The following is a 24,253-nucleotide window of genomic DNA, read 5'->3' as shown; positions in this document are numbered from 1 at the left end:
AAAACCACTAAAAATCTTTTTTGTTTGTGGTGTTTTATTTGTTTGCATATTGCATTTTATTTGTACTTACTGTTTATTCTAGTCATTGCACATCACATGCACATCAAAAAGTTATTATCATGTTGTACTTATAGTTCATAGATTTTTAAAAAGCTCAATTCATCCTCCTCTTAGGCTGCATAGCTAAGAAACAAAAGCCTCTCTGTAGGAACCTCACGTCATTGAGCTTGTCGCCATAACTGCTTGACAGTCTCATCTTGAGAGCTTCTCGCCATCTGTTCTTGGAAGCCTCGGGCCATTCCTTTCTTTCCTTTTTGAAGTTCCTTAGCCTTGTTTATAGAGAGGAGGGAGCAAGGATCTATTATATTTTGGAGGCAAAAATCAAGGCATTCCTGTAACTTCCTTTCTTATCTGGATTCAAATCTGTTGTAATCTCCTTCGTTATTTGGACCTCACCAAAAATTTATTTTTTTTAAATTCAAATCTTTTCAAAATACTCGCCATGTGTCAACCGATGATGGATGAATTAGATTTAGGCCACGTCACCTCGGAAAGTGGTTTTTATGTATTTGGTTGACCATAAGAAAGTAAAATAGAAAATACATTTTCTAGTGTAATTTATGTTTGGTTGAATATTTACTTTTTTAGAGAAGTTGCGTAAAATATCTGTTATACCCTTAATAAACAGAGTACAAGAAAAAAAATGCATAAAAGTATTTTTGGAAAAAATATTATATTTTTAAACTTGTTAGAAATTGGCTTTTCATATCCCATATGAGTTTTTTTCATAAAATATAGAAAATTGATTTTTATAAAAAAGCTATTTTTTATTTTTTTAAATCTCCAACTAAATATATTTTTTTTTCGTTGGTCATACTTTTTTTTTTCTATTTTGTTGAACCAAACAAGCCTAAAGCAAGAAGCTAGAAGACAAAATTCACATTGTCTTCATGGTTTCACTGAGCAAGCTAATGCCCTCCTCATCTTACTTTCAAATGAAGTATCAAGTATATGATCCTACATCCCTCACCCAGGGTTATACATCTACTAGTGGAAAAGATGTGTATATATGTGTGTGTGTATATATATATATAAAGTATCTGTCGCCTTTGTTTAGTATAGCTGGGAAAGATTTTTCACTTTTAAAAAAGAAGAAAGGGCAGGGAACCGAAGCCAGCTAATACATGACAGTTTTGAAAGATATTTTTGCTAATACATGCCAACATAAAAGAAACATATAAATTAAAAAAATAATAATTTCAAAGGTTTTAAAACTTAATAAATATTTTAAAATAAAATATGAATACATAAAGAAATCATGGGAGAGATCAAGTAGAAAAAAAAAAAATCAGCTATCATGTCCGCAAATTAATGAAAATAGTTTGCCAAATTATTAGGGTAATAAAAATCATGTAACAATCTTCAGAGAATTTTCAATTTGGAGAAAAACAACAACTAAATAAGTCGATGTAATGTTTTTCTATAATCTAAAACCTAATCCCTAGTACAAGGTCCAAAACACAAACAGTGCTGACAAGCGGCCAGGTTGAGGTCACACCCAAACCCCAACTACCCACGTTTTGGAGGGTGGACCAACCACCTTGTCAGCCGGTGCGTGGAAGCGTGCGCTTCACGAGACCGTAAGACTGGGGTCGTCACGCGCGAGAGAAGGCGAGGGGGGCCGAAAGTTCGCGAGCAGTTTGGGTTAGGGAAGAAGAGTTGGTAGGTAGAATATGCAAAAACGACAATAAAAAATGGGGCCAAGAAGTGGACCAGGCCAGTAGTCACTCCTCCCAAGTCTCGAAGTCCCGAGTCTCAACCCCCCGTCCCCTCTCTCTCTTTCCATTCCCAGCTGGCGTTCATGGAAGCCACCATCGGCGGCGCCGCCTTCTTCCTGACCAGCAGGTCGGCCTTCCCTCCGGCCACCGGCGCCACCGAGGAGGTGCGAACGCTGTGCGTGGCCGGGAGGCGGCGAGGGGGGAGGGTCAGCTTGGCCCGGAGGGGAGCGGTGATGGTGGCGGCGGCGCTGGAGAAGGGCGCCGGAAACGGGGGAAAGAAGGCTGGCGGTGCGGTGCCCAACTCCAACTACGTCGTGCCTCTCGATAAGGCGTCCTGCCTCACCCGCCCGCTTGCCGAGATCCTCCGGGACCTCAACAAGCGAGTCCCCGACAAGATCATCAACACCGCCGACAACTCCATCCCTTGGTACCTCCCTCTCTCTCTCTCTCTCTCTCTCTCTCGCTCCCCCCCCCCTCCTTCCCTCCCCTTCTTTGTCTCTTCAATTTCTTTTTTTGTGTGTTTGTGATCTGCTCTGTTCGTTTTCTCGGAAGCTGTTGCGTTAATTAGTAATAAAGGGTTTTGGGTGATGGCTTTGTGGATCGAGAAAATGATGGCATATGTTACTGGGAGATCTGACATGTGATGGAAACTTTTGGTAAGTTGGGTGTGGAAATGGGAGGAGGGATTATGGATCTGCTGCTGATAACATCGCATCTGGAGCTAATGATATGTGTCTTCTTTTTCTGGTAAACTATATCCATTTCCTTTTCGAGAGGACAGCTTATGTACAGAAGTCAATGTTTTGGGTTCATTATGGTACGATCTCTCAGATCAGAATCTGTGATGATAGGATTCAGGATGTTGTGAATTTGATGAATCAGAAGAGATCATGAATTAGTGTGATTTTGATCTGGAAGCTGAAAGGCTAGTTAAAGCTCTTCGCCGGCTTCTTTATTGTTTCTGGTGGAATGAGCAAGGCTGATGTTTCACAGCAATATTGATGCTTCTTTGTATGCATTCTCCTATTTTCTTGGCTAAAACAGGAGGTATTGAAGTCACAATTTGGTGGTGATGAGGTTATCCAATTTTCTTGCAAGTGGAGTGTTAATGGGTATCCCTGAAAGAAGAGAGAGGCGAGAACTTATATGTTTGGAAGGAAGCTATCATAAGGAATGTTAACCTCTAGACTAGATAATGAGGATGAGTGTTTGTGGAGCAATATTCTCAGTTGAAGATAAGAGTTCTAATCTTAAGATGCTATAGTGTTAGCTAATAACACAATGCTTTAGAAAAACATAATAAGAGGGAATACCAGTTTGTGATTGTTAAAGGAGGGGGAGTGAGGTTTTAGTATCTGTTTTGGTGGTTTAGGTTGGGTGTTTATTTTCCTGGGTTGTGGTATTGACTCTAATCTCGCTACCTGATGGATAATCATCCTATAAGTGAGAAAAGCACTAGACTCTGTGTATATTTGTTTTTATGGACTCTGGCAAACTGATGAGATTGTAGCCCTGTGGGTGGTAGGCTTTTACATGTAGGAGTTTGCCTGCCCCATTGATCAATTTCTTTTTTAACTTGTAGGAAGTACGGTATTTTTTTTTTCTTTCAGTTCATTTGTTTTCAGGCATTTATAACATTATATAAAGAGATATGTGGACATGAAGGGAAGTGCCCATTCTATGGTTACTATGCTCCAAAAAAGATTAAGGAGACTTGTAGATACTTGATATTGATTTTTTTTGTTTTGTTATTAGAAAAAGGACATGGCTGACTCTATTCTGTTTTGCTACTAGTTTATATCAGGATCTATTGTATTTTATGTCCCACTAGGCAAGGAGGATTTTTCCTTGGCGGTGGACTTCACCCCATGTTATTTGGTGGAGGGCTTGAAGGGTAAAATTCATTTGTCCTCCACTAGTGCAATCTTGAGAAAACTTCTGATGCCTCCATTTAGATTGGTAGCTTTGAAGATTACTAGCTATGGTCTTGCTCTTGCTTTACAATTATTTGCTTTATGTGACATCTCTTTATCATCCACCTTATTAACCATCATTATTGCTTTCTTCCTCTTCTTTTATTCATCGTTTTCGCAGTACAATTAACATATGTTGTCGAAGTACAAGTATGTTTTTCTTCTTTGATCTGAATTCTTATTTTTATTTTTATTAGCTCTCTTGCATTCCATTTTTGTATGAGCATGGATTTATATGAGCATAAATCTTGAGAAAACTTTTGGGGCATTCCTTACCTAGTGACATTTTGCGTTGGACCTCAGGTGTAGTAAAAAATGGGCAAGGGTTATCTAGGACATTCACCAGAAGTGATGTGGCGCATTGCGCCCATACACAAGCAATGATTATCACACTTTAATAAATGGGTGTGAATAAAGAAGTTGGTTCAAGAAAGTAGGATACGTTTAAAAACTTGCAATATAGGGTCGTTGATTGGAAAATTGATGAAACTAATAGGTACAATGGCTAGGAGAAGAGTTAACATAGCCTGCCTACAGGAGACTAAGTGGATAGGAGAAAAAAAGAAAATTGGTAAGACAAGTTATAAAATTCAGTATATAGGGAATGATAGGAATCAAAATGGAGTAGGGATTATTATAGATAAGTGTTTAAAAGATGAGGTTATAGACATTACGAGCAGGGTCGGCCTAGCCATCCGATCTGTGAGGATTCATTAGGGCTGGAAGTGGGCTCGGGCCGGCCCGAAGCCCATCGGGTCGGGCCGCCCGCGGGCCGGGCTATGGGCCCGGCTCACTGCATTTCGGGCCGGGCTCGGGCTTAATCATTCAGCCCATTTTTATTTCGGGCCGGGCTCGGGTATTTGGTTGGCCCGGCCCGGGCCCGTCCAAGCCCGAGCCCATTTCCAGCCCGACGCGGGCCACCGATTGTCGAATGCCTTATTTCAACTTTATTTCAAGTTTCATAATGCAAGCATGGATCATCTTTCCTGTTTCTAAATCCTTTTGCATAGCACAAGACTTCAGAATGCTTGCCATAATGAACTCATCAAATTCTGTTCCCATGGACTGGAGGCATCTGAAGAGCTTAAGAGGGACCATATTACTGCTATAATCTGATGTCATGGAGATTGTGAGTGTAGCAGGTGATGGTAGTATTCCACGAAACCAAATCCTTGTAAACAGAGACTGCCTTGAAGTTTATTGGCAAACGGGCCGGCCCAAACGGGCTGGCCCAAATGGGCCCGGGCCGGGCCCGGGCCGGGCTCGGGCCTCGATCCTGTAAAATTGTTCGGGCCTTGGCCCGGCCCGAAGCCCGGAAAAAAATTTCGGGCCGGGCTTGGGTAGGGGTGTGGCCCGGCCCAGCCCGGCCCACTTCCAGCCCTAGGATTCATGCAGGCATTTGTTTAGTTCCTACATAGGTTATGCACTGGGTAGATCTTGAGTACTTATATGGGGCCAAGGAATCCAAATAACATCTTTCGGCTAGCCTTTTTGGATGAGGTCCTGGGTTGTGATAAATGGTATTAGAGTGGACTCGACCTAGGGTTTGTGGACTAGAGGATACTACAACACGGATTCATGGAGGCTGACCATGGGTTGATCATGGTGCTTGTGATTAAATTTGAATGGATTTGTACCCTTAATCTGGCGAGGATACTAGGGCTTAAATGGGGAGAGTATGTGTCGATCCGTGCGAGCATGTGTACATTGGCCATACACTGGGTAGATTTTGGGCACTTATATAGGATCAAGAAACCTAAATAACACCTTCCAGCTAGCCTTTCCAGGTGAGGTCCTAGGTTGTGACACAAACCATTAAGTTTCGGGTATGCCAACTCAAGTTAGCCAGTATGGAGACAGTTTGGTGGTTCAGCTTGTAAGATGTCCGAACTAGACCACACGAAGCAGAACACTCAATTTCACTTGGTTCGGAGCGATCAAGGTGGTTCGAGCCCCTTATCCTTTTTTCGTTCCTTTTTTCATTATTCTTTCCTTTTTCTTTCTTCCTTCCTTCTTTTCTTTTCCTCCTCCCTTCCTTTTTTTTGTTTCCTTTTTCTTTTCCTTCTTTCCTTTCTTTTCCTTTTCCTCCTTTCTTTGTTTTCTTTTTCTTCTTTTTCCCATTCTTCGTTCTTTCCTGTTCTTCGTTCTTCCTTTTCTTCTTTCCTTTCTTTCTTTCCCTTTTCTTTTTTTGCAACCTGAATTTGGTGTTAAGCAGTATATAAAACAATCAATATACGAGGAGAATAGATATAAGAAACGATGCTCTATTTATGAGCGTGGTAATGAATAGCTTCTATGGTTTATGAAAAAGCTATTGCTATTTATAGAAGCAGCAAAAAAATGAAAAGATAGAGAGAGAAGCTACATGCCATAAATAAAATATTAAAAATGCATTAAGCCTACAATATTTTTTCCTTTATTTTCTGAAAATCATCAATAGACGCATGAGATATTTTCCAAAGAAAAAAATTGGATGTTAAATCAATATAAACACCAAATTAGTCTCCAACTAAAATACTAAGTTTGAGAACTACAACACTAAGTTCATCTTTCAAGATTATATTAATTAAATTGAAGAAAACTAAACATGACAATATACTAAAAGACATCAGAATTATTATTACTAAAATCTTGTAATACATGATCTTGTTCTTATGATTTGGATGAAAATAGCCTTATTTTCTTTCTTTCCTTTTCTCCTTTCCTTTCTTTCTTTCTTTCTTTTTAAACATCCATAGAGCTTAAAATTATCCTCAAAAAACAAAAATTGAAAAATAAAAAAATTCTGTAATAGTATCGAGCTTATACGCATTTACGTATCGAATGTCAGTACGATGTGGTAGTTGATATTAAGATTGCAAACATTGATTAAAAGAATAGAAGATAGAGTAATCTTGATAAAATTAGTGTTAGGAGAAGAGTCTATTAATATCATCAGTGCATATGCTCTTCAAGGAGGATTGGATAATTCTACAAAGCAATGCTTTATGGAAGACATGAATAGACTAATGCAAGAGATCTAGCGGAGAAAATATTTATTAGACGAGATTTGAGTGGACACATGAGGAAATATAGTGTAGATTTTGAAAGGGTGCATAGAGGTTATGGTTTCAGAGATAGAAATGAGGAAGGTGATGCATCGTTGGAGTTCACAGTTGCATACAACCTAGTGTTGATTAATACTTGCTTCAAAAATAATGACTTGTACTTAATAACTTTTAGAAGTGTGCATAATGCTAGTGAAATAGATTTCTTCCTTACTAGGAAGAAAAGTTTGCTGAACCGGCCGGTTCAGCCCGTACAAACCGGTACCGCCCCTGACCGGTCCGGTACAACCTTAAAAAATGGTTTCGGCCCCTTCGAGGCTGGAACCGAGCGGTTCCACCTTCATACGAGTATGAACCAGGCTGGTTCGCACTGGTTGCTGCGCTTGCGCGAGCTGGGAACCGCACCCGCGCGGGGCAGTGCGCCTACATGCGGGGAAGAGCGCCTGCTCGGGCGCAAGCGAGGAATCGCGCACCCAGCTCGCACCTGCATGATTCCTCACATAGGGAACCGCGCTTGCGATCGGTTCCCCAGCAGAGAATCGTGGCCACGCGTGGTTCCTCGCGCGGGGCAGCCCGCGTGGGCCATTTAACGCCACAGAGTGGCCTTTAATGCCACTCTCTGGCATTTAATGCGTTTGCGCATTTTTTTCGCGTCTGTAGACTTCGCTGCTCTGTTGGCCGATTCGGTATGGGTTCCAACCGGTACCATACCGGTGTCCACCGGTACGTCGGTATGGTCGGTATGACAGACCTTACTAGGAAGATTGATCGAGTTTCATATAAAGATTGTAAGGTTATACCAGGTGAAAGTTTAACCATTGAACATGCATTGGTGGTTTTGGATGTGTGTACTAGAAAATAGAAGAGAATGACTAAAGAAAATAGGAACCCAAGGACTAGGTGGTGGAATTTACAAGGAGAGAAACAAATGGCTTGGTAGTGGAAAAAGAAATTCTAGTTAACATTTAAGGTTAAAAGAAGATGCTACAGAAGACTACTTAAATATAGGAATAGAGAAGCGTATGAAATCTATTAAGTGCGTAAGAAGGAAGTTGAGAGGGGGGGTGTATGAGATGCTAGATTCAAGGCATAAGGCATAGGAAAAGTTACATCGCAAGTTAAAAAATAAGAATAGGAAGAAAAATATTTATAAATTACAAGACTAAGAGAAAGAAAAGCTAGAGATTTGACTCAAGTTAAATGCATTAAAAATGAAGATTAAAAAGGTTTGGTTAAGGGGGATGGGATCAGAAAAGCATGAGAAAGTTATTTTATTAAGTTATTAGTCAGTCATGTAGATGATTTAGGATGCTTACTAGTTCTATTGAGGATAGAAATGTTAAAGATACACTTAGAATTAGAGTATTTGAGGTAAAGGAGACTGTAAAAATGATACAAATAGGAAAAGTGATTAGACTGATGGAATCTGTATTAAGGTTTAAAAGTATTTAAGTGATGTGAGAGTATTAATTTGTTTAATAATATTTTAAATAATGGGAAAATACTTGATAAATGGAGGAAGATCACTACAGGATCAATTCATAAGAATAAAGGCAATAGTCAAAATTATTCTTTGTAGTGTTGAACTCATGAGCCATACTATGAAATTTCGGAAGAGTTGTTGAGCATAGATTAAGGTGTGGCTAAAAAATGTTAGAGAATATATTTGGTTTTATGCCAAGAAGGTCGATTGTGGAAGCTACTTTTTTCATTTGGAGGTTAATGAAGAAGTATCGAGAAGAGAGATAAGACCTTCATATGGTTTTTATTGATTTAAAGAAAGTATATGATAAAGTCCCCAGAGAAGCCTTGTAATAGGTCTTACAAAAGAAAGAAGCTTTTTAAAAATATATTAATGTTATTAAAGACATGTAAGATGGAGTGGTTGCTAGTGTGAGAACTATTAATGGTAATACTAGTTAGTTTCCTAATGCTCTAAGTTCTTACCTTTTTGCGCTAGTTATGGATGAGTTTACTAGATATATTCAGGATGATATTCCTTTGTACACGTTATTTGCAGATAATATAGTCTTAGTGGATGAAAATGAGGTCAGGGTTAATCATAAATTGGAATTATGGATGCATTGGAATCCAAGGATTTTAGGTTAAGTAGGGCTAAAGCGGACTATATGGAATGTAGCTTTAGTAAAATGAGAAATGGATATGAAGGTAATGTAAAAACTGGGGATCATGAAATTTTTATAAATGATCATTTTCAATATTTGGGATTGATTATTCATAAGGAGGGGGAGATTGAAAAGGATGTTATCAATATAATTAAAGCAGGTTGGATAAAATAGATAAGTGCAAGTAGGATTATATGTAATCATAGGATATTTGCTAAATTGGAAGGTAGAGTTTATAGGACAGCCATACAACCGGCTATGTTTTATGATACAACATGTTGGGCAGTTAGAAAACATGTGCATGACATGAGCATGGTGGACATGAGATTCTTGAGATAGATATATGGTAATACAAGAAAAGAAAATAAGAAATGAAGTCATTCATAAAAAGGTGGAGGTAGTTCTAATTGAGGATAAATTGGAGAGAAGCATGACTTAAATGGTTTGAACATGTACAACTTAGGCCAAGGGATGCATCAGTAGAAAGTCATTTGATACATGTAAAAGGAAAGAGGGGTGGAGGTTGATCAAAAATCAAATGGGATAAAGTAGTAAGGAAGGGCTTGATATCGCAACATCTTTTAGAAAATATGATCCTAAATTGAGCGGAATAGAGAAAAAGGATTCATGTAGCTGACCCCAGCTAGTCTAGGATTAAGGCTTAGTTGAGTAGAGTAGAGTTGAGTTGTGTTGTACTCCATTCTCTTTTAGTCTGTCCCTAGGTGTTAGTTATTATGAGTGGAGCTTTATGGCATAGTCTTAAGAGGTATTATTTAGTTTTGATACATTCACTACTAAAATTCAGAATGCCAAGCTTTTCTGGCTTGCATTCTGAATTTTTTCTAAGAATTTCCGAAATAAAGAGCTCACATTTGATTCATTACATGCCCGACATAGATTGAACTTTGGCATAGTATTCAAAATTATTATTTAAGTATACTTATACACTTGCTTAGAAATATGAGGAAAAAAGGAATAATAACTAAAATTAAGTTTATAGAACTGCTTTCCATTAAATATAAATAGTGTATTTCTCTTGATGTCTTTGAATTTCAATGAAATTTTCTAATGTTTATCGAAAGGAAAAAGATATTAATTTATGCTGGAATCAATCAGATGTTGAAACTTGGAATGTATGTTTACTTCTATCTAAATGATTTTGACATGCACCGCTGCATGCACTCCTTGATAATTCTCATGATGTAATGTTATTTTGTTCCTGTATCTTGTCTAGGCTAATTCTTATGTTTCTTTGTTTAGGTATCATACTAACAGAATGCTGAGCTTTTATGCCCCAGGTGTGCCTCTCTTCCTGTATTACTATAATTTTGGTACCGATAGTCCTATTTGATATTTCCAAGTATCATGATATGCCAAGTAAGAGAATTTTGGAGTTGCTGCTAAGTTTTCTGGGTTCCTATGCCTATCTCATTGAAGCTTACCTTCTTCTCTTAAAACTTTTCTTTGTCAAGCATTTATATTTAGAAACCAGGACTTTGAAGCTAGTGTCTAGAGTACAGGATGACATCATGCACACTATAGGTGTAATAATCCCCAGAACAAAATCTGCAAACTTGTTAAGTTATTTCTGCCACTTGCTAGTCATTGAATGTTAGAATCTTGAGGCCAACTTTTTCGTAATTTTATGGAAGATTTGTTGCTGTATTTGCTAAATGGTCACCACAAGGTCCTGTTCATATTCTACTGTAGTACAGCTACTTTATTTGGATGATTCATTTCTCACTGCATAAAATATTATCTTAAGCAAATCATTTTCTCTGGTAGGAGTGAATTCATTTCCCATTTGGTATTTTTGAGGCCTGTTTTGATGTTGGTAGATCTGATCAGTCTGATAAGATCTCGCAAAAGGGCACTTCTTCTGAAAATATGATGGAAGCTAGGGTGGTTGAAGGAGGTTAGGGCGGTTGGAGGAGCCACTAATTCCTAGTTCTTAGGGATAAGATAAATCACTGCGTTAAAACCAGGGATTATTTGCTCCTTTGGCTTCCCAGTCTCTTGAATCATACAGATTTCCAACAAATTTTCAGAAGAGTAGTTCCCACCGGAAGATCTTATCGATCTGATTAGACCTTCTGACATCCAAACAGGTTCTTAGTGTAAGCTGGTGCGAAAGATCTCTCATGCTACATGTACCTATCAACCGGATACTGGTTCTTGATATATTTATGTACTGCCCTTCTCTTTTAATTGCTAAATCAGCATATATGCAAGCTTTTGACTGTTGGTGTTCCAATAGAGGTCAAACTGACATTGGTTGGAACCATTTGCCATTTGATACATATTAGAAATACCTGTTGCATGCACCGCACATAATTTGAATTTTATTGATATATATGTTCATTGATATTTCTTTCTCAAGGCTGGTGTGGAGAAGTACGTAATATTACATTCTCCAACAATGGAAGTGTGACGGTGGTATATCGAGTTACAATTCGAGGATCAGATGGGGAGGTACTTATTGAGACTACAGCTTTGTTCTTGATTCATGATTATTGTGTTCCATATCTACTTGTAACATGAGTAAAATGCTTGATTTTGAAGCATCTGCTTTTTTACTTTTAGTGCTACATAACTACATCCAGTAACAATCTCAGGCTAAATTTTTAATAAAGATGCAATGTTGTATTTTGTTTAACCATCAATTTTTAAATGAGAAGATAAAAATTAACCTTGTTATTTAGAATGACAAGGAAATGTTAGAGCTGCAGCAGGTTTCTGATGGATTTAAGTGATGGCTAGTTAGTGACAACACTACAAGACAGAGGTGGAACAACTTACTAATTTCATAAACATGAACTACTTCGTCCCCATGCCAAATTGAAAAATCATTAACTATATTTCTCAGATAAGAGAAAGGGGTTATGTTATGAAGCCTCTAGACAGAAAAGCATATGTGTGAACCGTAGTGAACCTAAGAAAATAAAATGCAATGTAGGAGCTATTTTAGTGTATGTCAATAGGGCTGCAAGCAGGTCGGGTTGGATTGGGGATGTGCACAACTCAAATCCAATCCACTTTTGAATCAGGTCATTCGGGTTGGATTGGATCAGATTTATATTAGTTTGATCTAATCACTGGATTTTCCAGCTTAAATTGTGTCAAAAATAATCCAGACGAATCATAATATGCACATATAAATTGTTTACTTGATTATATCATAAACATATTATGCAATAAAATAATCAATAAGGACACATGAATATTATCAAAACATATTCTACATAAGATTTGTTCGATAACTGTCCGTAATTATAATCAGTGACATAAATTATGGACGAAAGGAAAACTAATTTTTTATATTTAAGGAGGGTTTTGAAATATCTATTTTACTAGTTGTGAACGGTTTGGGTTGGTTCATGTTTGGATTGTGAGTTCAAGGATCCAAATACAATCCATATCTGAAATAGATCATGTTTTTGAATTTGATTTATTGACATCTAGGGTTGCAAATAGATTGGACATGAAAGATGATCAGGAGAAAATGGTAGCAGTTTTTGCTACCACTAGTTGAGGCTTTGAAATTTGTTAAAGATGGCGATGGTGAAGTGGCAGATTCAAGCATCGGCAATTATGGAATTACACTTACTAGCAACAATATGAAGGATATAAGACATTGGTGGAACAGATAACCTATATAAAAAGTGAAGTTCTCCAGTAATGTATATAGAATGGTCATCAATTTATTCTCACAAAGTAATTACTGGGGAACCTAGACAGAAAGGAAGATCTATGTATACTTGGGAAAGTAAAATTCAGAGTAGTACATGTGGATGTTGGGAAACATAAGTTTTAAAGTGGATATGCAAGCAAGATCAAAGACAAGCACGAGAACAATAACAGGTGTAACTACTACTTATGAATATCTTAAAGACATTTTTGGGTTTTAACTTTAATGCATGAATTCATTTTACTTGTATTTGAAATTTCAGATAACACCCTTTGATGTATGTGAAATGAAATTCATGATGTGAGAGAGGAATTTCTGAGGTAAATGGATTTATGTCTAGCCCAAGATAAATATTCCTTGATTGGATAGCCTATTGAGCATAGTTAGTGATAGATTTACTTGAGTGAAGATTTGGGAATGGGGAAAATATGAGAACTTGCCAAAAGTTTGGAAAGAATTTATATTGTTTTAAAAAATAAAAATTAGTATTTATATTGTTAATTTATAATTTATATCTGTGTCATAGTTTGACATATCTTTTAGGACTAGTTGTCAACCGAACATCAACCCTCTACTTTTCCCATCCAGGCTTCACCCCAGCCATGGCGGTGTTAGGAGTTGCTGTGGTACAATTATATTTCCAGTCACAATAGTTTGCACTAAGGATCAGCATTAAGCCTCTGTCTTTGTTATGTTAGTTATATATGAAGTTACTGCTAATATTCAAGAAAATGTATTTCATGTATGTTATTCGCAGACGATATAGTCTTAGTTGATGAATAAGGTACTAGATTACATATTAAATTGAACTTATGAAAGAAAGCTTTAGTGGATGAGGGTTCTAAGGCTAATAAACAAAGACATCTGATGCAATTTTAGTGAAAGTGGAAATAAAGATGAGGTCCAATTCAAGATTGATGTACAAGAGATACTATAAAGTGATTGCTTTTATTATTTAAGATCTATTATGTAGTGACAAGATCTATTTAAGATAGATCTATGATGTATATGATAGGTTTAGAGCTGGTTGGATAAAGTGGGAGGTGTTTTGCAGTATTTTCTAATCAATGGATACCATGGAGGCTTAAGAGAAGATTCTATTGAGCAATAAAAAGGCCGGCAGAGTTGTATGACTTGGAATGTTGGACAATAGAGAGGATTAAGGAAAGAAAGTTTTATGGTAGAACGAGAATGTTAAGATCAAGGTTCGCCAGACCGATTGTACTGGCGTACCGGTTAGCACTGGTACCGGTACGGTTCCGGTTCGGTACCGGTTCCGCGGCCGCGCGCGCGCGGACATAAAAAAAAAAGCAAAAAAAAAACAACGCGTGGGCACGCTGCCTTTATAAGATTTTATAACTAACAAAAAAAAGACAGAGGAACCGCGTGGGCACGCTGCCCCGTGCGGGGAACCGCGCGCAGGTGCGATTCCCTGCTGGGGAATCGGCCGCGGGCGCGGTTCCTGTGTGGGGAATCGTGCGCGTTCTCCGCTCGCACGTCCGCGCGGACGTGTTAAATGCCACAGAGTGGCTTTAAATGTCACTCTGTGGCATTAAGAGGCCCGCGCGGGCTCCAGCCGCATGGGCGCTCTTCCCCGCGCGCAGGGCATGTTGCCCCGTGCGCGGGCGCTCTTCGAAAATGTGGTTGGATCGGTGCGAACCGGGCCGGTTCACGCCGGTACAAGTATGGAACCAATCGATTCCGACCCAGTTTGGGTCGGAACCGTTTTTATACGCTGTACCGTACCGGTGTCGAACCGGTCAGTTCAGCATACCTTGGCTAAGATAGATGTATGGTAAAACTAAATGGATAGATTAAGAATTTATATATTAGAAGAGGTATAGGAGTAGCACATATTAAGGATAACGTGCCGGAAAACATTGAGATGGTATGGTAATGTACAACAAAGAGATAAGGGGACTCTAGTAAGGAGAGGTATTATGATTCATGATAAAGGTTGCAAAAAGTAAGGACCTCGTAACATAGAGGTTATGAGGAAAAAAATGAAGTAGCCTGGGATATCATTAGAAGTGGTCTTGAATGGGAATACTTGGGGAATGAGGATCCCTAATGTCAAACCCAAATATTTGTGAAAAGCTGTGTGGTTATGTTTATGGTATGTTGTCTTGTGTGAAACCAAGTATGGGAGAGGCAAAATCAGTAAAGAGTAGCAAAACAGCACTACTAGCACATAGGCACATAGCACTGTTTTTTTGTTAGCTACAAGTGTTTCTTGAATTCGTCATGAATAAATCACGAATATTGATTAAATCTTTACTGATTTAATTTCCTAAATAACTTGGAGACTATTTGACCAAAGAAAGAGTCATGTATATTTCAAAAGGAAATCAATAATCAGGAGAATATTGCGAATGTCTTATTCATGTAATGGTTGTAAATGATAAAGCATGTTAATGCTCCATCTTCATGCATTTGATGTTCTTCTGGTTGCATTTTGTTTTAGCTAAAATCATATGTTGAAAATAATGTCATTCCAATTAAGGAATGGCAAATGCATCCTCTAAAGAAGTCCATCTTGCTGAAATCTTCTTGTCAGTTTATAAGCTCTGCAATTTGCATATAGCGCAAGAAATCATAAACTTATTTATGGGTGTATTTGGCTATGCCGGTTTTCTTGATTCTAAAAACTAGAAATAAGCCCACCATTTTTGTCCTGTTTCCTGTTTTTGAAAGGTAAAACATGTTATTGCTCAAAAAACAACAGTGAAAAACATGCTGAGCAACCACAACTTTTTCATAATTCAAGGACAAGAAATAGGAAAGCATGTGTGATATTGGTAGTCGTGGCACTGGTGTGGTGGCTGGCATTGGCAATGGCAGTGGTGGTGGTGGCTGTGATAGCAACAGTGTTTAATGATGTAACATAATTTTTTTGATGTAGATAATCCTCCTTTGGAACTTGAACTCATTGGAAGGTTGTGAAATTGTCTTTCTAAATTAGAAATCAATTGTTTTAGGCTGCTATACTAGTTTTCTAATTTCAAAAATGTAAAATAGATGATAGGAGTGCAAAAGCATATCTCGAATCACTTCTTCCTTACAAGCCCAACAAAGTCCCTCATCATTGCTGAATCACTGGTTCCCTAGAGTTCCACTACTGTCGATCTGAGGAGAACCGCAAGAGCCTTCTCCTGCATCACAACTTAAAAACTTTAAATGGCAACCGAAGAGAGGACAAAGAGCACCAGAGGGGGGAGAGGAAGAGGAGAGAGTTGGTCAGTGATTGATGGTGGTCTCTGGGGCTGCTCCAAGGACACCTTAGTTGTGGTGGAGTCCTCACATCTATAGGACTTTTCCAAGGATAAGGCCTACCCTAAGTATAAATTTGTCCCGAACCTCTCAAATCCTTCTGAATATAGGATAAGGCCTTCTCCTGCATCACAACTTAAAAACTTTAAATGGCAACCGAAGAGAGGACAAAGAGCACCAGAGGGGGGAGAGGAAGAGGAGAGAGTTGGTCAGTGATTGATGGTGGTCTCTGGGGCTGCTCCAAGGACACCTTAGTTGTGGTGGAGTCCTCACATCTATAGGACTTTTCCAAGGATAAGGCCTACCCTAAGTATAAATTTGTCCCGAACCTCTCAAATCCTTCTGAATATAGGATTAGATGTGGACATCTACCCATCCTGTTTAAGCCAGTCTTTGCTGGAGCCCAACAAAAAAGCAAGAAAAAGAAAATGGCAGTAAAGCCAATTGAGCCATTAGGATTTGTTTGAGAGGCTTGTTTTTCTTTTTTTTCTTCAATCAAATATTTCTTCCACTTAGAGTTTTATTTTTGTTTGTTTGTTTGAAAAGCAGCAACCACCACCATCTCTATAATTGCCACCTTCTGCAACCTACCACAGCAGTTGCCACCGCCATCACCATGACCATCCACCACCACAGGCAAACCACTACCATTGTTGTCGCACTGTCACTGCCACTCACCGCTACTAGCTTGCCTTTGTCATGTGCCACCATCACTGCTGCCACAGCCACTTGGCTGCTTTTATCATCCAGCACCACAAGTTCACCACTGCCATCACTATTGCCGTAGCTGCCAACCATTCACTGATAACACTGCTGTCACCACCACTGGGCTCGCTACCACTTGCAAAAATGTTGTTCTGTTGTTTCAAAATAATTATGGCTATTTCTTTTTCCCTTTAAAAAGCTGAAAACAAAACAAAATTAGCTGGTTTTTTTCCTGTTTCTTAAAATTAAGAGCAGCAATGATGCCAAATGCAACCATTCTTCCTCTTCTTTTTTAATTGGTTTTCTTGTGTTTTTACCAAGGATGATCTTGCAACCTTTTACTAATCAGACCTATAATCATTGACTTCTCAAAGTAGGATGCATAGGCAGAGTTGCTTGCATATAGATTCAGTCTGACACATGGACATTGAAGAACATGTAACATGATATGTATAAATTTTGTTTTTGTTGTATGACCCGACAATAACAGTATAGTTGTGCTTATGGTTTTGTTTTTTTCCATTGAGGATATAAAATGCCTCATCATATCCTTTCAGATGAAGGTATGCAGATATATAAATAATATAAAATCTTATAAAGGCTAACAAGAAACATGTTTTTTAACGAATAAGCAGTCAAGTATCCTGATACCAAATTTTGCTTGTCCTTTATGAGTGCAGGCACACCGTGAGTCCACTGGAACAGTGTCTCTAAATGATGGACGGTTTGAAGACCCCGTTGCTGCAGCAGAAGAAATATCTTTTTGCAAAGCCTGTGCTCGGTTTGGTTTTGGATTGTACCTCTATCATGAAGAGGAGATTCTGTAGAGAGGATTATCTCTCCATCTCTCAAGTATTCTATGACTTTGTCGTCACTTATATGAGTTAGAACTGTTTTTAAAATGTTAAATCTATCGAAATTTTACTCGTGCATAAGACATGCATATTCCTTAGTGTAAATATCAGACACCTGGTGTTGCTGTGCATCTTATGTTTTTGTAGGCCTTCCGTTCCAATTTATTCTGTTAGATGTGTAACTGGCAGAGTTGACGTTGATGAGGTTGTGTTAGAAGTGTTTATATCCCCGGCGACAAACATTTTAACATTCTTAGATACTATTGATGAGGTGATGTTGCAAGCGAATCTTCACACCAGGATAAAACAGTCTTTCTTCAATCTTATTTCAAATTCTCAGCTGCCTCGTTCAGATTGTGAAGACGTATGAATACTAAAATATTCCAAATGCCTATAGCAACGGAATTTGTCTTGTAAATTAGCAACAGTTTCCAACGCTATTGAAATACGAGTCTATGTTTTACATTGCTTAAAACTTTATCCGATTTTATGTGAAAATATGGACGACAGCTCTCAGGCTAAAAAAGGTTGCATGCAGAAACATAGTCGCCGGTGGGGTTGGTTTGCTGACCAGCTAGTTATATTTGACTTGGTGCAAAATCTTCCTTGCTACATTACAATGATTACGAGTATATGTAGTTAGATTGACCTTTTGTCTAAATATGCGTTGTAAGAGAATTATAAAAATGATGTACCAAGCCGAAATATGCATGCACTTGCATGCCTGTGTATGTAATAAAGCATTTCTATCATTCTGGACACGTTTATACATGTAAAATAAATTCACGAGTCATACGTGCATGTACATGCATGCACAAAAATTTGTAATTCAAGCAAATGCATGTACTGTGTATGCGTACTTTAATACAAATGTGGAGTACAGATGCAAGCATATATGCTACTGTGTACTTACATTTATGTTCATATTTATGCTTACATGTACTAGATGATGTATTTACATACATATATGCATGCGTGACACTTTATTGAATACACCCCAAGAACTCAAAACTCATAAATATTCACTTAATTAGGCCATGTACATAAAATTAGCATAGTAGAAAGATGTCAGATTTAAATGGTCATATTTTAGGATAGATGATACGTGAATATTGTTACCATTGAGATCAGTATGATCGAGGTGCCGAGCTAGTGAGGTTGTTGGATGGCTCGGCAGTCAACCAACCAGGCTATATAGATTGATGATTCATTAGAGATGATGCTGAAAAGTTGAGATCGTCTTGGGTCTTCGCTCCAACATCGGGTTCAATTTAAAACAGCAAAGACGAAGAAATTCTCTTGTTAAAGAGTGTCCGGTGGGAAATTCTCTGATACCTAAGTCATAAAGACTCTTTAAGGAGTGGAGTTTGAGAATGGTAGAGTGACCATACGATAGTGTGTGAGAGCTCGAGAGCATCTATCTAGAGGGTTCTGTTGGGATGGATTGTATAGAAGAGGGTTGGCGCCCGTAGTCAGAGGATCCGGGCATGTGGATCGGCCGTCTTTAGCAAGCTATCGCACATTCCGAGAATCATGTACATTTGTTTTGCACGCACATCACTCTCCGCACATCTCACAGGTGTGGTTTGGAAAACCGCTCACGATCATGGCCGAGGTGTTGCTAGCTGGGGAAAGATTTTGAAATTCAAAAGACACTTCGCACATTTCTAGGTTGGCCTCATGGCAGGCCTTGGTTGATTGAATAAATGCTTTACGAAAGGGTTTAAGTCGCTGGTCCTCCACATCGGCTATAGTTGGTTCCGAGGCATATCATTTGCCCCCCACTTCCTAGGCCAAGCCAACTCGTTGGCTTAAGCAATGGAAGGAGACCTTTTGATGAGGCCAACCAGCCGAGATGACCTGTGAGGTCAAACCAAGCGATACTATTATGCCGTTGTGGTTGTCCCTTCGGTTTTGCTACAAAATTTTTTTGAAAACTGCATTTATAAAGGGCTTGGCTACTCCTAACTCCCAAAGCATTATCATTTGTGGCACAAATATCGATGCAATGATTAGATGTTTATGGGATTGATGGAGATTTGAGTCACCATTTGAAAGCGAACGTTCGGACGACACGTGGCGAGGACTTTACTAGGATTTTGTCTAGTACTTCTGAGGTTCTATATAAGGCAGAAGGCCGACGTGTTCCCCCTACCTTATCCTCTTGTGCTTTGAGATTTAGAGAGAGAGGGGAATGCAAGGATTTGGTCTGCATCTGTTCCTTCTATGCCCTTCTACTGGAGTTTAGCCCTTCCACTGGAGTCCATTCACTATAGTGAATCTTTGGTAGGTTTTTCTTGTCTTTGTTCCCGGCTTGTCTTGGGTCTCCTCTTCTCTTATTTCATTTTTCTACCTTTGTTCTTCCCCAATGGATGATCCTATTGAGCATTGGTCCATGGATGTTGAGAGAGCAGGCTAGGACTCACTTGATAGAGCTTCCGTGGCCTTGGGAGGAAGCTACTCCAAGGTTGTCTCATGTTCACATACTGAAAAAAATATTCCGAAAGAGTCCAACATTGATCGGATTCAGGCCGACTTCTTTATCCCTCAGGGCCGGCCCGAGCCCTAGGCGACTGAGGCGGTCGCCTAAGGCCTCGGGCCAATGGAAGGCCTCCGGGAGCAGAAGCTGGCTACGAGTCTTCCCCCTTGATGGAAGGGAGGTGGAGGGTTTCCTGGCCTGCAGAGGGGCAACTGGGGAAGTTGGGGACGGTAGTTATGTTTTGGGTGGAGAGAGAGAGAGAGAGAGGAGGGATTTGGTTGGCTTGATACACGCCTGAAGCCACTCTTATCTTTCATCCCTTCTCTTTTTTGGTTTTCGTCTTGGTTTTCCTTCCCTCACAAGTCATTACTCCTGATCCAGCTGGGCCATCAGGAAGAAAGATAGGGGGATTGGAGATGGACTTTTTGGAGGGTGGAGATTCTTTTAATTTTCTCCTCTCGGTTTCTTCTCCCCTCTTGGGTGGTAGAGAGAGAAAAGGAGGGAGGGGGTTGAATGGCTACTGTGCCGTGATGTTGCAGTTGCAGCTTCGGTGCTCACTTGAAGGGGGAGATGGTCCTTAGCAAAAGAAAAGGAGGGTAGAGAAAGAGAAGGAGGGAGGGGGGGTTGAATGGCTGCTGTGCCGTGATGTTGCAGTGGCTGCTTGGGTACTCACTTGAAGGGGAGATGGTGGGATGGGACTTTTACTAATTAGATAGAGTGAATTTTTCATAATGACCCTACTTTCTCTTACAGAGAGGTTCCTTTCTGGACAAATTCTTTGACCGTGAAGCGCCATGGGATGACCTTTTCCTATTCTGCTCTTGCTTCACAGGATAAACAGTATTGCCAAGAACAGTTTTATGGGCCTTTTTGTCTACCTTTATTAGATTCATGCATCTTTGTTGAAATAGTGTACTTGACAGCAATCTATTTCCATAACATTTTTTTAGGTATTTTATATTTATTAAAAAAAATTATTATTTAAAAAAAAGAGGCCTCATTTATTGAATTCGCCTTAGGCCCCCAGATGTATTGGGCTGCCCCTGTTATCCCTCAAAACATCTTCTTGGAGTTCCTTGGTCCTTTTGACTGAGTGATGTCACTGCGGGAGAATCAAATCACCCTTTGTGAGAAGTCTTTGAGGGCAGGGTTGAGTTTCCCTATTCCTTTGATTACTGTTGATCTGCTAGCATAGTATCATCTTTTTTCAACCCAGCGTATCCCCAACGCATGGAGGATCATAGTTGATTTTTCCTGCTTTTTTAAACTCGACAGGGTTGTCCCAACAGTGGAGTTGTTTTGAGCCTTCTTCCAGATGAAGGCACATCCTCAAAATAATGGGTGGTGATACCTTTTCTACAGGAAGGGTTACAATATGCTCCCGTCTGATTCTTCCTCTATTCATGGTTGGAAGGGCCAGTTTTTCTTTGTAACTTCGATGGATTCCTTTCCAAGGCAAGGGAGCCCCCTTTTTGCTTACCGCCCGAATTTTCTTTCTGCTGCTGCTACTGGAACAGATAGAGATAAAGAAGCCTTAACATACTTCAGTTTTTCACTCGTCCTTCTCCAAGTTTTTTATCTCGAATGACCTTATGGAATGGGAAATTTTTTTCTATCATCAAAAAAAGCAATCCAATCCTGAGCTTCGTCAATAGGCATCCAATCCTAGGAAAAAGGTAGGGTAGAATCGCAGAGTCGTCTAGCACCGTCCTCATAAACGACTTTTTTTTTCGTGGACAAACTTTCCGATCAGGCCTATGGATGGATCCTTTTAGATCTATAGGCTAGCCGTTCACATGAGCATAGGGAATCTATACTCGAGCGTCCGACTTGGCCCCTGATAGGAGAGGTGAGGAATCACTTTTGATCTAATCTATTGGGGCCTACAACTTTGCCGAGCCGACTAGCATCCCTTTCCACTGCCCATTTTTCCAACAAAGAAGACGATTATAGGGTCGAATTCGCTTTCCGTGGTGAACTGGTCGTCCCATACCTTCTTCGTGTCTCATGTGTGTGGAACCAGGTCTTTTTTGGTTCATTGCCTTATGTTATGGTCGCCCCTCGACCGACGGCCTTTACGCAACTACGACTACTGTGATGTGAGCGGTTCAATTGGTTTGATCTTTCCGGCCTCCACTTGTACGGAGATGCATGCATAAAGGGACCCGCCCCTTTTTTTATCTTAATCTTTAGGACAGGACCCTACCCTATTCTCGAACCCTCTGCCCACCCTGCCCGCATTTAAAGTAAAGAAAAAAAAGAGTTTAGTCCAGTGCCGGATATTCGATGGCTCTCTATCGAACCTTCCTTTGTCACGAGTCTGCCTTAGGCGAGATAGACAATGAAAGAAAGTACTGGACTTTTCTTTCTCAAATACAAGAAAGTAGGCATAGACAATATTTAGTAAAACAAATCCACGGAGGTCCCGTAAGGCATGGGTTTAATATCCTTTCAAAAGTCAGAATAGGTCGAGCTTTTTTTTCCTTTTCAAGGTAAGAGGTCAACTTAGAGCAAAGCAAGCTGACAAGCAAGCTTGCGAAGCAACCGAGGCAAGAGCGTGAAGCAGCTTTTTTCGAACCAAAGGATCCAAGTTCTCTTGAAACAAAATATCCTGATCCTTCAGCATCAGGCGATGTCTCAGTATCATCTGCATCCAAACTAAAATTTGACTCAGAAGAAGATAGACAATGTAGAGAAGCACCTAGACCAAGAGAGAGAAAGAAACTTTTCTCACTCAGAAAGGCCCAGACCACGTTGGGGAAAGAATGGCACTTTACAACTATTTCTTCTGCCTTATAATGAGCTGGACTCGAACCAGCACTGCCAGATTCGAAAAGAATCAGGGTTCAACCTAAGAATGATCATTATTTGTTAATCCGGTTCATCGAAAAGGCTACCTCCGGAGGGGCTTCTATTATAGTCCCCCCTTTTCCCCCTCCCCACCGTTCTACTTCTTGGATAACTTTCACGGTCGCTTTTTCAATATAGTGGAAGACACCGCAGAAGAAGGCATTGAGCCTTTTCTCTATCTCATGGGATGAGGAGTAGGAGTTGATCAATATCCTTCGCCAAATGGCCCCCACTTTGCCGAGCTGCTCCATGAGGTGCCTTTAGTAAACATTGGTCTCAATTTTGTTCAATTGCTATCGGGAGGCTATCTTCGGGACCTTGCCCTCTAGTTGTTGTTGCCTCCCATTTGATGAGCTATCGAAGACATCAATTGGCATTTTTATCTAGGCCGCTATCATTTTGATGAGAATCGGTTAACTGGTCAAATGCTTGGCTTGAGAACTAATGCCTCCACTTGGGCAGTCCCAACCCATGGAGGCTAGTGAGACAATGGTGTAGGCCCCTACAGAAGCTCTTCTAGAATTTTCTAACTGTAAAGGCTCATAGGTTGGGGCTATTAAATAACTCGTCTGACAAATGGAGATGTAGGCCCCGCAGAAGCTTCCTCAGTAACTTTCTAGTCATGAAGGCCCATAGGTTAGGGTTGTTAACTAGCTTATTTGACGAACGAATGTATAGGACCCCGCAGAAGCTCCTCCTAGAAACTTTCTAGCCATGAAGGCTCATAGGTCAAGTTTGTTAAATAGCTCATCCGATGAATGGAGGTGTAGGCCTCTCTAGATGCTCCCTTGGGAACTTCCTAGTGCAACACTTATTGGCCAGGGCTGTTAAATAACTTGTCTAAGTGTAGGCCCCTACAAAAGCTCTTCCAGAAACTTTCTAGCCATGAAGGTTTATAGGTTAGGGCTGTAAGATAGCTTGTCCGATCTACAACACTTGAGGGCATCTTCGTTGGTGGTCACATAAGGATGCACCCGACCTCATGCTTAGCGTCCAATTGAAATACTTAAGATAGTTTCTTGCTAAAAGAGGAGTTTCATTGATAAACCAAGATTACAAAATGTATTGGTACACCTTACTGATAATAAATGCAAAGGTTGATGAAATTCCATGTCCGAGATATGGGTGTTCTGTCTAGATGCTCCTAGTGGTAGGTTTCAGGGCATACAACCTTGGATACCCTATATGGTCCTTTCCAATTCAACATGAGCTTTCCTCATATGGCTGGTTGAGTCACTTCGATTCTCATGAGTACTAGCTCTTCAAATAGAAAAAAATTGACTTTCACTCGAGAGTTGTAATATCGAGCTACTCGTCATTCGTACATGACCATATGAATCGAAGCTCATTCCTTTGTCTCTTTAAGGAGGTCAAGGTTGGCTTGGAGAGCTTTTAGATTCCTCTATATGTTAAGGGAGTCCACCCGATGTGAGGGTAGACTGATCTCCATGGGAATTACCACTTCGACATGGAAGGTGAGACA

The 24,253-nt window shown here is 39.8% G+C and overlaps 1 protein-coding gene across 1 annotated transcript; it reads left to right on the top strand.

Annotated features, from left to right (window-relative positions):
- The first annotated feature begins 1,769 nt into the window (after positions 1-1,769).
- Positions 1,770-17,572, top strand: LOC113462648 (DNA repair RAD52-like protein 2, chloroplastic). The gene is made up of 4 exons (XM_039129867.1): positions 1,770-2,205; positions 10,185-10,222; positions 11,305-11,396; positions 17,268-17,572. Exons 1-4 carry the CDS (start codon positions 1,862-1,864, stop codon positions 17,412-17,414), a joined length of 621 nt encoding a protein of 206 aa, XP_038985795.1. The 5' UTR covers positions 1,770-1,861; the 3' UTR covers positions 17,415-17,572.
- The last annotated feature ends 6,681 nt before the right edge of the window (positions 17,573-24,253 follow it).

This window comes from Phoenix dactylifera, chromosome 9, assembly GCF_009389715.1.
Source record: "Phoenix dactylifera cultivar Barhee BC4 chromosome 9, palm_55x_up_171113_PBpolish2nd_filt_p, whole genome shotgun sequence".
Taxonomy (NCBI): Eukaryota; Viridiplantae; Streptophyta; class Magnoliopsida; order Arecales; family Arecaceae; genus Phoenix; species Phoenix dactylifera.
The sequence above is the reverse complement of the archived record's forward strand: the minus strand, read 5'-3'. Positions and strand labels throughout refer to the sequence as shown.